Genomic DNA, 14,707 nt, shown 5'->3' with positions numbered 1-14,707 from the left:
TTTGGCGACAAACGTTTTCCGCTCGAAATCAACGTAAATGAGCAGGACTATGGAGCAGTTTCGGGACCGGGAATCTGCGGGTTCTGCCAGGTATGAGTTGCCAGCAATCCCTTGTATTCGGTTGAAATATGTATTTAATTCGGATTGCTTCACAACTGCCAGCAGCTTTTCATTTTCCCATCGCAAACGTGTTCGCCGTGCTGGCAATGGAAATCTGCAGTAAGTTCTGGGAATCGCAATCGGAAGCGGAAACGGGCTGGAAGACATGACAACAAGTTTTTGGCAGAGCGAACATCAACAAATGTCCTGCAATTAATTATCTTCTAAATGTCTGCACAGACGAGTTGAATATTAAATGGCAGAATCTGGGGCAAGTTTAAGTAAAAAGGAATTTGTAAAAGTGCCGGAACAGTCATTTTTTGTCTGATCAAAAATGCAGTGTTTTCGGATGCTTCAATGAAAGCCACTTTTGGCTTACTAAACCGCTGGTTGAATCCTTAATACATATTTAAATTATTCATTTTTCTCAGAAATTAAAAAAAGAAAACCTTCAATGTTGACGTCCTCTTTTTATATTTTTCAATGCATTTAAAGGAACGGCCTTCAGCTGGGCGTCGCATGTGAAGTAATATTTACACATTCAAAGATAGCATAATAACCGCATGAACAACTCGTGCAGCCAATATTAAAATGCATTTTTAATGCACTTTTGCACTTTGTGGTTGCCACTACCCCAGAAAGCTGCAAGTTGACTTTGCTTTAATTAAAAAAAAGTGGTAAACAGAAAAGGAAGCGAGCGAAAAGGTTTTGTAAGTGCAAACAACAGGCATACGCACTGTAAGCCTCCTGACGAAATACTCACAGCCATTTATCAGGCTGTTGAATGCTCAATGCCCAATGTTTAATACTCGCCGGTGCTGTCAGCGAAAGCAACAGCATAATTGCAATTTAATGCACTTTTATTGGCATTCAATGGGCTGCGAGCGGAGGAAGCATCAACGTCATTAATTAAAAACACTGCCTCGCAGGCGGTGTTAAAAAAATAAACTTTATTCCCCTGCTAGTTACCTCTCAACTGCTGGCCGTCCAACTAAAACAGGAAGGGCTTGTGTATGCAGTTGGCAAATGGCCTTGAGCCATGTCAAGCAAAATCATACAATTTATTAAAACGGCGAAGCTTTTAATTAGAGAGCTACCTGGCAAATCCTGTGTGCCTATCCCTCCGCCAACCCTCGTGCATTAAAAAGTTATTCCATCATAATAAATCTTTGGCTTGCGCTGGGTTTGCATAATTAGCCAGCAACTCGGACAACTTAAACTCCCACCTCTGCAGACGTTTCCCGGGCCCTGTCATAATTATGCAAACAGTGTGAAACTGAAGCTGTAGGAGAAAAAGTTAACTAAACAAACCTTGCCTCATTCTGCTCAGGCTTTTGCTTTGGCTGCTGTTGCTGCTGTTGCTGCTGTTGTTGCTGTTGATATCCCCGGCTCAACTTTCACAACATAATTCGTTATTTATGACTTCAATTATGTTTGCCTGTGGCCACACACAAAAAACCCAAAGGTTAAATGGGCGCAGCGAGGCAAAACTTAACCCCTGCTCAAGGCATCACACTTTAACCCCCTGTTGGCCCCTGGGCATCCTTCACATTTGTCGCCACCTCAGTCTTTTGGCGAATGAGTGACCCCCCAGGAGAAAAGCAAACGGCAGGAAGATAGCATTTTAATTACCGCTCTAACGAAAGGTTCCACCTCCCTGAATATTCTTGTGATAAATTATTTCGGAACTTCGGTAGAAAGTGGAGCCGAATCTTGGCTTGGTCAAAATATTTCATTACGACTCAATTATTTATATTGTTAAATTAATATAAACACTATGATGCAAAACAAAATCGTTTCAGAAACAAAAGCTTTAGTTCATTTTCCAAACGCTGTGGAATGTGTGTATGGGAGTTTTATTTGGTTAGATAATGTCAACACAGCTTATGAAATATGAATGCCTGTGGCAAAAAAATCATACCGCTGGTCCAGCCAGTCTGTCAAAGCGCATTAATAACAAATTGGCGCCGCATTAAAAATATATGCTATTTTTTATTACAATATTTTCACAGTTAATATGGAAATATTATTAATAAACTTTAATTACCAGAAGATGACATTTTCTGCGCGTCTGTCATTTAAAATTTATACGGTCGGCGCAGATAAAAAATGGATTTAATAAATGATTTCCCGGGCCGAAAATAACACGATTGTGAAAATTAAAGGCAGGTGTATCGTTAGTGAGGTGGCGTGTCATACAAATACATAGAAGCCACAGTGGCTAGCCTTGGATGAAGACAAGCCACGTCTTCCAGCGCCGACTGCATTGGCAGTGCAACTTGGACAACTCTCAGCCTTGGAGCTCGATTTTGTTGGTCTGGGAAAACATGTTTCCCACTTAGCGCTGGCACATTTGCATGTGAATGAAAAGCGAGTCATGGACGCCGACGAATGTTGCATTCAGCTGGTGTTGTTGATTTTGTATTTTGTGAAAAGCGCTTAGTTGCCAAACTGTTTTCAAAGTCTCTTCAAGTGGGCAAACACAAATGCACACAGGGCAATTAAATTAAAGACGAAAGGTAAACAGAAGGCAGGGCAAAAAGTTGATCTTGCCAAAGTTCAGACAAAGTTTATTTTAGCTGGAAATTCAGCATTCTGCTTTTGTCAGCATATTATTTTATGCTTTAATTAGCAAAGCATTTCAAACGTGCAAAAAATTCTATTTCGACAATTTTGGGTCAGCTCACACAGAATGAGTCATACTCTATCGCAGATCAGTGCGAAAATCAAACAGAAAGCAGAAACACTTCAACTCTGAAAACTTTAAGCTGAAAGTGGGTTCAAAGACACACATGGCCCAGCCAACCGTTAAAACATAACTGTCAAGCTGTTACTCATGAGCAAGCAATTTCTTTTATGTGCTTTTGCGCAAATGAATGAAAAGAAATTGCGAATATAAATAATAACATATTTAGCATACAAATTAGTTTTGCATATTAATTATGCAATTTAACTGGGCGCGCATATGGAATTCCACGGCGCGAAGAAAAGGTCGAACTTAACACAAAACTGTCGCATTTAATTTGACCCCGTTAATTGTGTGGGCAATCAGGCGTTGGGCGGGAAAGGTCGCACAATGTTTTAACGCAGATTGATGGATTTGAAAAAAGTGTTTAAATAACACGCGGTTTTTGTACTGAGTGTAAATTCCAGAGGGTTAATTACAATCTAGTCAATCAAAAATTGTCAATAATTTTCTGTGTATTTTAACAAAGCCAAGTTGAAACATAATAATGGCTTTTATTTAATCACACTTATCAATAATGCCTTATTTTGAAATACATTTTCGATAACTATTTATTTACATTTATTTTGACTTATTCGTATTGGTTTACTAATAAACTTGCATTACTTCTCCATAGTTGCTTTACCGAATGGTCTTTAAATTCCCCAACATTAAACAAGCCCCATTAACAAACAGCCATAATAGTCTGGCACTCCCCTAAGGATATGTCAACACCAATGGAAATCAATATCCTCCCTCCACCTATATGCGTATTCCTTCACGACACAACACAATTGACAACAGGAATAATTAATTGATTTCGCTTGCCAGTAACATAAAATTAATGTCAGTTTCGTTAACATTTACAAGAAGAGCTATTCCAGAGCTATTTTTTGGGAGCGAGGGCTGGCATTCTCTGATTTCCAGCCATTTGTCAAATTTCGCATTCAGCATTTTACTCTCTTTCTGCCCCTAAGAAAGGCTCATAAATTATAAGGCCAAAACCACAGATCAATTTATTTTGTTGCCGAGACAGGTCGCCATGCCTTAACATCCTGTGAAAATGTCGGCGAAAAAGGAAAAACAATTAAAACCCACTCGCAGACACTTTTTATGAGCACCGGCGACGTCTGGCCTCCATTCATATATATATACTCGTATATACGTATATATAGAACTTCGTTGACTTTATCTACCTTTGGCCCGGGTGCTGATGTCGGTGTTGTTTCTGATTTGGCTGAGCGAAATTTCAGTCTGTCTGCATAATTTCTCTGTTTCTCTGTGGTTTGATAAATGTCTCGCAAATCGCCGGCGACACTTGGCGTCCTTCCAGCCTTTATCCCTAAAAAAGTAGGCAGCAACAATTGCGAGACAGTTTTTTTAGCATATATATTAATAACTGTCATTTGGGTGGGACACTGTCATTTTCCCATCCCCCACAAGCACTCACACAATTTCTATGATATTTTGTCCTAAAGTTAAGCAATTCATATGTCTCTCAAGGTTCTCCTTCCTTCGTTTTCCGTATCACCCAGCACTTTTTTCCTTCGGCTAGGTTGAGGTGTGGTTGCAACTTTTGGCGCGTGTATATGAAAATTATGTTAATTTATACTCCGCTTGGCTGCGGATCCTGCTGTTTGCCTCGTTCTCTGGAAGGTTTGATGGCTGCTTCCCCTTGGGGCGTCTGTTTGGGCTAACATAATGTTCTAGGGGGTGTCTGCAGGGAGTGCCCGACTTCTGGTTCGCTTTGACCAAGAACAGTTGAGATTGCTATTTGGAAAAACCGTAACTTAAATTCGAAAGTATAATTCTAGTAAAATATTTGTTTAAAACAGATTTTCTTCAGGTTTTAAAGAGCAGCGATGGGTCAGTGGGCAGTGCCATTATAAGTTCAAATAAATCAAGAACTTTGTGAATGGTACTGGGTAATACAACATTCTCATCTTAGTCCCAAGCTTCCAGCCACGTCTGTTGCTTGCGTGTGCGTTTTTCTGCATTAAATTAGGCAGCCTTCGTCTGGTCTGGAATATGTTATTTCAGACTTCTCCAGTTTGGCAGACGCTGTCATCGTCACAATTTGTATAAGCTTCTTAAAGGGTTAAGGCCAGAAAGCGAGTTGCACAAGCAGGCGACCGCATATTAATTTGGCCGGTAACATGTTGCACAACGATGGGGAATAATATAAATTGCTAACTGCAATTTTGAACTAGTATTGTTGAATTTATGAGAAATATAGACCGCAATATTTATCACATGGCTAGTGCCAAGTTTAGCACTCCTTTCTCTTTGTCGACCTAATCGTACGTGTAGAATATATTGTACAATAATCCTGGACTTAGCACAAATTTCCAGCTAGAGAGCTGGACAAACTTCTTCAGTCCGTGTTGCACTTCTGTTCGGGGCATTAATTATGATAATATTTCTTTGACTCTAATAAGCAATTGGTATTCAGGGGACGCTCGAATATGCAAGCAGTACTCCCTGTCCTGCCAACGCCACTTAACTTCATTGTCCCATAATTACAATAAGACGCTCACAAGCTCATCGAAAAGTGGAGTGCCAAACGCAAGATGCAAATGGTAGAGGACCACAGACCTCATTGTCTCCTCCACATTAATTAACTGACAGATGTGGATGTCTGCTGGGGCAGTTGTCTTACTTTGTTGTCTCTGTGGCTCTGCGGCACGGCTCAGATAAATCTGTAGCGTTTAAATGGCCGAACGTCTATAATTGCGAAAACAAATGTGGAATGTTTGCGTTGTAAAGGGGATATTAAACTGGAGCATGAATAATGCAATTGGTGTGCTGATGACTTGAAAGTTAAATAAAATATAACAGCATAATGATTTATTGCTTCAAACATATATGCAACAAGTTCAGTGCTTGAATGTCAAAGCGACTTGAAGTCCAAATATTTTATGGATATGATTTGTAATGTAATTTCCAAAACCACTCCAAATAAAATAAAAAAAAAAAAAAAAAAAAAAAAAAAAAAAAAAAAAAAAAAAAAAAAAAAAAAAAAAAAAAAAAAAAAAAAAAAAAAAAAAAAAAAAAAACCAAATAATTAATATTACATACTTGAATTTATTCATTTTATTATTTGTCCTACCAATTTATATCGATAAGCCAAAATGACTGTTAAACTTTCTCGTTCGCACTTCCACTAAAGGGGATCCGATAGTTGAGAAAGTCGACAACAGCGTTCACTCTTGTTATTAGGCAATATTATTATTTAGGTAGAAATCTTGGATATGTTTCTTAACGTTGAAGCCCTGACCTGCCTGTCACTTTTACATCTAAAAATGCTGCTTGCATACTGGTTGCTGCTGAAAATTCCTTTGGTCTTGCCTAGCAATATTACCACGGGTAATATAAACCATTATCGCGAGCCAACCTATAGTCATCTGAGTTCGTATCTGGTATCCTTGCGGACTCGTAAATATATCCACTCTCCTGGAGATAATCACTTCTGCACCGGAGTTATCCTTACCAATCGCCATGTGCTTACCTCAGCACACTGCATTACGGAGTGGGTACATCATACATATCTATTTACCAAATTCATTGCCAATTTTAGCATCTTTAATTAGTAAAAAGGGAGTGATGATGAGCCCTAAACGAATTGTGGTGGCACTGTGCGCGGCCCTTTTTAGGACCCCAGAGTCAGAGGAATTTGTTGTAGATGTTCAAGATATGCTTATCCACCCGTACTACCATAGGAACCAGCACAATGATATAGCTATAATTAAGCTGAAGAGGTATGTGAAATTGGACGGCCATCACTTGGCTCCAGTTTCGCTTGGCAACTCCTCGCTGGAGGTGGGAAATGATTGCAAGACCATTGGCGGAAACTTCGGCGTACGAGTGGGTACTTTTCAAATACTCAAAACGATAATGCCACAAAACCCTATCCCTTAGAGGCAAAGATTTGGATCATTTCATAGCATGCTGCTTGTGAATGTCGAACTGCGGCCATTCGACGATTGTCTGAAGGTGAAGAAGAGTCTGATGGATGCTAGACCAGAAAACGAGGACCTCATATGTGTAAAGTCCATGGATCATCAGCTATGTACCACAGATTTCGGTGGTCCACTATTCTGCGATGGTCAGCTGTATGGGATAGCTCTGGGATCCATTAATTGCTCCAGTCCAGATCCGGTGTTCTTCAGTGACGTGTCGTTCTACAACAGCTGGGTGTCAAAAATGATATCGGGGGGAGTGGAGTCAAGCCCATTTATCGATGCGAGGTTTTCCCTTCATTTATACATCATTTTATTGATTAACGACGTTTTCCATTTATTCCTACATTATCTGAATCAGGACAGGGAAATATAACTCTCTTTAGAGGAAGGAAAAATTGACCGGCCCCTGCAATGCATGGAAAATTGGGGAAAACCCTAGGAAACTTTCACCTGTATTGCACCTGTGTGCCACGTGTGGCACGTTCACTTTCCCCCAAATAAACCGCTCTGACTTTCCTTTCAACTCCAACAACCTTATTTCCAGTTGGTGCTCAACGCTTTTACACTTTTGCATTAGTCAAGAAGCAAGGAAAACTGCCGAAAAACTTAATAAATTTGTACATAAAACATGATTGATAAAGGCCATAAATAATCCCAATAATAAATAGAAAATTGGTCAAGAAAAAAGTAAAAGGCCGCGACACGGCAATTTGATGTAACAACCAATCATTATTAATAGCCACGAAACGCCGGAAAAAACCGACCCGTTAAGGTAACAAGAAATTGCACACACACGCGATAATATTGGCCGAAAAAAGGAAAAGCCAGAAGTTAACAATAACATGTCTGCGCTGAACTCTCGTTGCTTACCTCCCATTGACTTTGAGTTCAAGACTCGCTGTCAGTGGTCGGATGGAAAGCCAGCCATAAATCGGTAATAATTATATTTTTTGTTGCTCTGCAATTGCCCGAATGCAGGTAGCTGGGTATCACAAAAGCTGATAAATCGATGCTGATAAATTGAAAATTACCAGCCAAGCGATATATAATGGTCTGGTTGATAAGCTCACAGATTGCACACCCAAATATATACGTACTCTTGCATACAGCATTTGATTTTCCTTTTATACTGCTGAAATTGCATACCAATTTGTGGTAGCCACCATCCCAGACTTGTGTGCCCGATTTGCCTTTCTCACTCTCTTTGAAACTTGATGTTGAACTCAGCAGTGGGATAAAGGAAAGACACACGAAGGTGTATTAATTAACAAAAAACATTTATTAGGGGTGTTAATAGTTGAACCATCAAATGAAAGAAAGCCTAATATTTTTTTAAAAATCGAATATTGTGCTTGTGAACTGATATAGTGTTTTAGTAAAGAATATACATTTTAAAGGAATTCCACATGTTATAGGTGAAGTAAACCAATTAAAACAAAGTGATAAATATCATATTGTAAAATGGTATTCTTTATTCATTCCACTGTACGCAGGAAAAGCTTCGAAAACACCCAACTAAAACTGTAGTTGAAAAACCAAAGTACCCGAACACAAAATTCAAGTAAAAATCACGTTCCAAGCAAAAGACGCTAACGTGGCCGAAAAATAGGAAACAAAAGCCACAACAGGGAGACGAAGCATCGATATGGACTCACAGACCGAAGTTGATTTTTATTGGGAAGAGTGAGGGCATTAAATTAAATCTATTTGTACAATTTATAGAGGGGAAAAGTGAAGTGAAGTGATTTCTATGGCCACACACATGTGTGTGTTGCAAAACCATACAAAAAAAATCACTTAAAGTTGGGCCAACGTTTCCGCTGAGGCCAGACCACTGAACTGGACAAACGTTCCTGTGAAAACTGCAGACATGGCATCAAATAAAACATGGGGACCGACGGAGGAGGAGAATACAGTCGGGATCTGTAAATCCAACCCAGAGGACGACGATGGTCCGCTGAAATTTTCGCCTGCGAAAAAAAGCTAAATAAATAAATATCACCAGCAGGGGGAGTGGATAAAAAATAGATTTGTGCTGTGAATATACTCATGGATACGTAGCATATGTCGATGATGGAGGGGAAAGCGTGAAGAGTGTACCCAATGAAAATAGCCATCAGAAATGTGCTTGTCTTGTAAATATACCTTCTTAACAAAGATACCATTATGCTTGAACTTGAAAACAGAATGTTTTGATCTCGCAAGATTAAGAAGAAAAAGAGCACGCAATAAAGTGTATTTTTCCAAATAAAATTCTCCATTTGTATACAATCGGTGTTTTATCACGCGCTCATCTCTATTCGATGCAACGTCTCGAGTTCTGGCGTTTGTTTTCATAGCTGTGAATGTGACATTGTCCAACTTCAACTTCCACGTTTCCCCCACATTTTGCAGTTTTTTCGAAACTCGAGCCACAGTTTGTTGCAATCCCCGTTTTTATTTGTGGGAGAAAGTGTGAAACCGATTTTGCTGACTCTGGACTCTGGACTCTGGAAATTCAAGCTGCAGCAAAACTTCTCGCCGGCATTTCATGCAGCCCTTTTGAGAACCCTAAGTGGTTTTATAGGGTCTACGAATTCCAGTGTGAAAAAACAGAAACAAAAAGAGCGCGGGAGTCTCATAAAAATATCACAGGCAGCAAAAAGGAGTCTGCAAGCGAAGCAGGCAAAAAATTCACTCACAACTCAATTGTCAAAAGTTAAACGACAACTCATGGGGCGGTCGAAAAGTTTCGAATTACATGGCCAGCTGGCTGACCCGATTTTTAAAGTCGAATGCAAATGCTGTTGATTTTCCGCACGTTTCCGGCTGACCAAACAAAACTTCACTCAACCAGCAAGCCAGTCAGTCAATCCGTCATCCAAAAGCCAAAATGGGCAACGGGATCGAGCGGAGAAATCAATTCATTTTTGGCCAGCTGCAGTATTGAGGTTCCCCTCACAGCTCCTCCTTTTTTCACCTCATGTTCCCATCAGCTCCAAGTCTGCAGCTGTTTTCGATGCCCCACCTCTCATATTTCTGCCACAATTTGAAATTTTGCGTCTTTGATTTACAGAAATTAGTCGGCGATTTCAGAAATCGTAGCCTGGCGATACACGAAGGCATTTATACCAAGAACTCCTAAAAATTTAAACATTTTGTGCGATTAATTACGCCTAATAAAACATTATGAACACATTTTGATACCTAGCTATATTTCACTTAGAAAATTTTCTTTTGTTTAAAATTCATCGTTGAAAGAATAGGTCAATCTAAAACCATATGAACCATAAATCATCTTTTTAAATTAGGCTTTTATAGTATTTCTTTGACATCCTAGCTAGAATTAGTCTTAATCCGCTTATATGTTTGCCTTCCTGAGCTGAAACACAAAACCCAAGCAGACAATCCAACTAAAATTAAAACCAAATCATTTAGCAGAATCTGGATAATCCCGAGTCAAAATTGCATTAGAAATTAGGCTCCACCGACATATTTGCCCCGCCTAACCGACAAGGCCAAAGTCGAGCAAACAAACAACCAGGCAAACAAACAAGGCAAAGAGCTCCACTTTTGCTGGAACGTTTAATGCTCGACTTAGAAAATTGCTCAAATGTCTTAATTGGCAAATGGGAAATGCTTAAAAAGAATGGCAAGCAACTGCAGTTGGTAGAACTTTGCGCCAAACTTTTTCAACTGCGGCAATGGGAGTGCGGAAACATTTCCCAACAAAACCGAGAAAAAAGAACGAACGAATAACTTAATTGAAACTTAATGAGAAAATGCAGCCGCATTGTTTGCAATGGCAAATAGAAAAACAAACTGCGATCTCTGAGTATGCGATGCGTATCTTAAAGATGCAAACGTGCAGGTGTCTCCCGCTAAATGCTACAGTCATTTGCCTGATTGCCGAGACATTAGGACAGCGTGTCGAGTGTTGCATGGAACGTGCCGTTTTTTGTTGCCCCTCTGGCGAAAGACAATGCTTTGCAATATGCGATACCGAATACCCAGATACCAGATACAAGATACCTAAGTGAATTGCACAACAGCCACAACCTAATCGCCTCTTTTGTTTGCACTTATCTTTCAGATGCACTCACCTGGGCCCAGGTGAACGTGGAACCCAACACAGCGCTCCTCAACGAAGGCGATCGCACTGAGCTGCTCTGCCGCTACGGCAGATCCATCAACTACTGCCGCATCGAGATTCCCGGCGAGCAGAAGGTCCTCAACCTGTCGCCGGAGTGGAGCAAGACCCCCGGATTCACGTACTTCGGAGCGGGTCTTACGGCCGGACAGTGCGGCGTCAGCATCGAGAGGGTCAAGGCCAGCAACAATGGCCAGGTCAAGTGCAGTCTGGGCGTCGAGGGAGAGGAGCTGTCGGGCATCATCGACCTGGTCGTGGCATGTAAGTATTCAGAAACCAAATCACCTGCAGTTCATAACATTTTTATACATTTTCGTAAGCTTAGCTTACGTAGCTTTTCAAAATGTTAACATTATTGTTATCTACTCACCTTTCAGTGCGTCCGCAGCAGCCCATCATCGAGCTGCTGTCGCGGCCAAATCGCGAGGGCTACTTCAACGAGGGAACTGAGTTCAGGGCCCGGTGCAGCGTTCGCGATGGTCGTCCGCCGGCGAACATCTCGTGGTACATCGACAACATGCCGGCCAACAAGCGCACCACTCAACTGAACGTCATTTCCTCGACCAACGACAACGTGGAGCTATCGACCTCCGTGCAGGAAATCCAGTGGCACCTGTCGCCCGAGGACAGCAACCGGAAACTGGTCTGCCGCTCCCACCACCAAACCGATCGCGAGAGTGTGCCGCCCCAGGAGGCTGCCTACATCATCAACGTGCGCTGTAAGTGTGCCAGCATAACTGAGCACTAATTAGGCTTAAGCTTAACCCCTTAAAAGTAAAATCTTGAATTATTGTTGTCTAATAATATCATGGTTAAACGGGACACTTCCTATATTCCAAGCTAGAAACCTATGTAGTTTTGAATAAATTAACTGGTGGATTTTAATACTAACTTGTACCCCTCCCCAGATGCGCCCGTCCACCAGCCAGACGCCGCCGTGTACGGACTCTACCTCGAGCACACCGCCATTGTGAACATAACCATCCGTGCCAGTCCGCAGCCCAAGATCGAGTGGACCATCGATGGAGCCATCGTGGGGCAGGGACGCACCGATGGACGCTACTCGGCGTATGAGCCGCAGTATCTGGGCAACGATGAGTACAACGTGACACTGGCCATTGCCGGTCTGACCCTGGAAGATACCACCAAAATCTACAACCTGAGGGCCAGCAACGAACTGGGACTGACGGACTACCAGGTGCGCATCAGTTCGTCCAGCAAACCGCCCAGCAGCAGCCTCGATGTGGCCGCAATCGTTGGCATTGTGGTCGCCGTTGCCGTTTTGGTCCTGGTCGTTTTGCTGATTGTGTTTGCACGGGCTACGGGCCGATGGTGTTTTGGCGGTAAGTAGACAATGTTTTCTCGTTTCCTTTTTTTTGGTTTTCCATACACACAATTTTGCTTATTTCGTGGGTGAACATCGTCATTAGCTTCTCAGCCACATCAACAAAAACAAAAACAACAGCAACATCATCATCATCACGACCATCCACCGCCACTATTGTCTCATCATCAGCTATGCTAACAATAAATTCTGGCTTTAGGTTCCTCCCACCCAAACCGCTCAACTCCAGCACCCATTTCCCCCCCAAACTCCACCACTCATCCTGCAACTCATATACGTACTCTTTGGTTTTTTGGGTGGGCCTTGGGCCCGGCGCTTCTGCCACAAGCCGTTGTTAACTTTCGACACATTGTGCGGCTCTTAAATTTTAATTAGCGTTAACATAGTATAAGGAGCAGCTGAGCGGGCGGCGGATGAACGCAGCAGCCCTAAAAAATTCATCTAATTAAAAAATTTCACTTGACTTTTCGGGTGAAGTTTTTGTGGAAAATTGTCTTTGCCAAGTATGTGGCACGGGCAACCAACTCAAATGTGGAGCACATTTAGAAAAGCAAAGAATTACTGGGGGTTTTAAAAAATATACAAAAAGGAATTGGTTTAATTGGAAAAAGGTAGTTAATAAGTAAGTAAAAGTGGACACAAGTCAGGAGCAAGGTTAAATTAAAAATTAAAACCAATTGATTGATTGATTGAGTAAAAAGACTGTTTAAAGTGGTCGATAAATTTAAGTCCACTTTATTTTAACAAAAATCTAGTCGCCTATAAACGTATTATGATAAAATGTGAAATGCAACTCGAAATATGTAACAAGCTGAAACAAAGTAATGTACTTGGCTCTGAACCAAAATAAATTATCTAATCATAAACCTAAGTTTAACACAACAATTGTACAACTCTCTGAGAAAAAGTGTCTACAAATGACAACAACAAGAAGAGCTAACATTGAAAACGAAAATTGGTCACTAAAACTTGCCTGGAAAAATTCCAAATTATGTGTAAAAACGTGTGTTTGGCTTCTTATGTAAGAACATACATGAAGATAAATTGTATTTCTCTGTTTCTTATTGCTTTCCGTACTTTTTGCCTGATAAGCTTTTTGGTAAATGGACTAACCTCGACTTTAATATGGAATTTTGGTATCTTCGAGATCGAAATCTTCGAGATCTCGCTCTGTCTCTCCCTCCTCTGCCTTTCCCCTTCTCTCTCTGCACACAAAGCTAAATGTTAGTTCTTGTTGTTGTCGTTTTTACAGGCGCCACTCTAAACACGGACATCGGTCCCGATTCCGAGGCCCAAATCCACCCGGAGTTCAATGACGACGAGGAGCTGGATGGTCGCGATAATGGCGATGAGCATATCGATACCACCCAGCAGTCGGAGGAGGCCACGCCCCCCGTAACCGATAAATTGGAGGCGCAAAAGAAGGCGGACCTGAAGAAGAGTGCGGCAGCCACAGCGGCAGCGGTTATTGCCGCTGGAAATGGCAGCCAGCACAATTTAAACGGGATCGAGGCTCCCAAGCCGCCAAATACTTCCGTTTGAGCCGTTTAGGCCGCCTTTGCCACTCCCAGTAAAGGGGCGTGGCTCTTGGCCAGTTAGCTGTGTGCCCCATTTGCTGAAAGCAGAAGGGAAAAGAAACAAAATCGAATAATATAAATCCTTACCACTCTTTGCTCTCAAATAGTTGCTCTCTCATACAAATTACAGAAATCTCGAAAGGCGCACAACAAAAAGTTATATATAATCTTACTATAAACAAAACAAAAGCAACAATTTATCTTAGGCCAAGTAATTTTAAGTGACCAATTTCGTGAAATCGCGAGTCTCGCAAAACCTTGAATTTCCCTTGTCCACTCGAAAAACAACTAAAACAAAACGTATAAAATATATAAATTACGAATAATGAATCAACAATGTCCCATTTATTGTATTATATTTTGTCCAGCAATATTAATGTTCATCCATGTATTTATTTAAGCTATAGGAGCTGCCAGCATTTTGCATTTTGCTTATTCTAATTTTTATTTTTGTCGATTGGCAATATTAATCAATTTGAACGTGGCACGCAACGCAAATTAGAAAATTAAACATGCCTATGATTTATTTTAATTAGTTATCCGCGTCACACTTGTGTTTTTTTATGTTCTTTGGTAATTAGCAAGACGAAACAAATAAACAAAAACATGAAAAATACAAATTTGGTTTATGTTTAAGTTTGGTGTGGCAGAATGAAAGCTGATGATGGTGTTGTCAGGTGGGGTACCTATTCCCCGATCATTAATCATGAAAATCATTTTTATCTAGTATGCATATGACTCTGCAAGTATTTTAAATATGCCTAATGGATTTTTTAAATTTCTCCTCACAGGCAAATCAATCAAGACGCCCACAAACGAAACGTAAGTACAGTGAACTCTTCCATCAGTCCTTCAAAAGTAAAAATAAGC

At 40.9% G+C, this 14,707-nt stretch overlaps 2 protein-coding genes across 6 annotated transcripts in view; both read left to right on the top strand.

Annotated features, from left to right (window-relative positions):
* The window catches only part of LOC122614985 (fasciclin-3), a 72,337-nt gene that overhangs the window by 51,815 nt on the left and 5,815 nt on the right, over positions 1–14,707 (top strand). For 3 of the 4 annotated variants that reach the window (XM_043789804.1, XM_043789806.1, XM_043789803.1), the window contains exons 2-5: positions 10,859–11,176; positions 11,293–11,634; positions 11,824–12,258; positions 14,629–14,659. In XM_043789804.1, the coding sequence (XP_043645739.1) occupies positions 10,859–11,176; positions 11,293–11,634; positions 11,824–12,258; positions 14,629–14,659 (1,126 nt within the window). Of the gene's footprint in view, positions 1–10,858; positions 11,177–11,292; positions 11,635–11,823; positions 12,259–13,512; positions 14,397–14,628; positions 14,660–14,707 lie in introns of those variants that run through there. The other variant, XM_043789805.1, reaches the window with a different exon arrangement.
* On the top strand, positions 6,087–7,433 carry LOC122614986 (trypsin-3). Of its 2 annotated transcripts, XM_043789808.1 has the most exons (4): positions 6,087–6,353; positions 6,415–6,688; positions 6,743–7,071; positions 7,145–7,433. In XM_043789808.1, exons 1-4 carry the CDS (start codon positions 6,127–6,129, stop codon positions 7,167–7,169), a joined length of 855 nt encoding a protein of 284 aa, XP_043645743.1. In that variant the 5' UTR covers positions 6,087–6,126; the 3' UTR covers positions 7,170–7,433. The 2 variants fall into 2 exon arrangements, with proteins under 2 accessions (XP_043645743.1, XP_043645742.1); XM_043789807.1 differs by having other exon boundaries at positions 6,743–7,433.

Source organism: Drosophila teissieri, chromosome 2R (assembly GCF_016746235.2).
Source record: "Drosophila teissieri strain GT53w chromosome 2R, Prin_Dtei_1.1, whole genome shotgun sequence".
NCBI lineage: Eukaryota > Metazoa > Arthropoda > Insecta > Diptera > Drosophilidae > Drosophila > Drosophila teissieri.
Note: the sequence above shows the minus strand (reverse complement) of the source record. Positions and strands in the feature narration are given on the sequence as shown.

Bases quoted from the DNA above. Each gene is read 5' to 3' on its own strand.
- LOC122614986 (XM_043789807.1), top strand. From the start codon at position 6,127: ATGCTGCTTGCATACTGGTTGCTGCTGAAAATTCCTTTGGTCTTGCCT. The intron at 6,354-6,414 runs GTGGGTACATCA...ATCTTTAATTAG, and splicing joins TCAGCACACTGCATTACGGA to TAAAAAGGGAGTGATGATGA. The intron at 6,689-6,742 runs GTGGGTACTTTT...CCTATCCCTTAG, and splicing joins GCGGAAACTTCGGCGTACGA to AGGCAAAGATTTGGATCATT.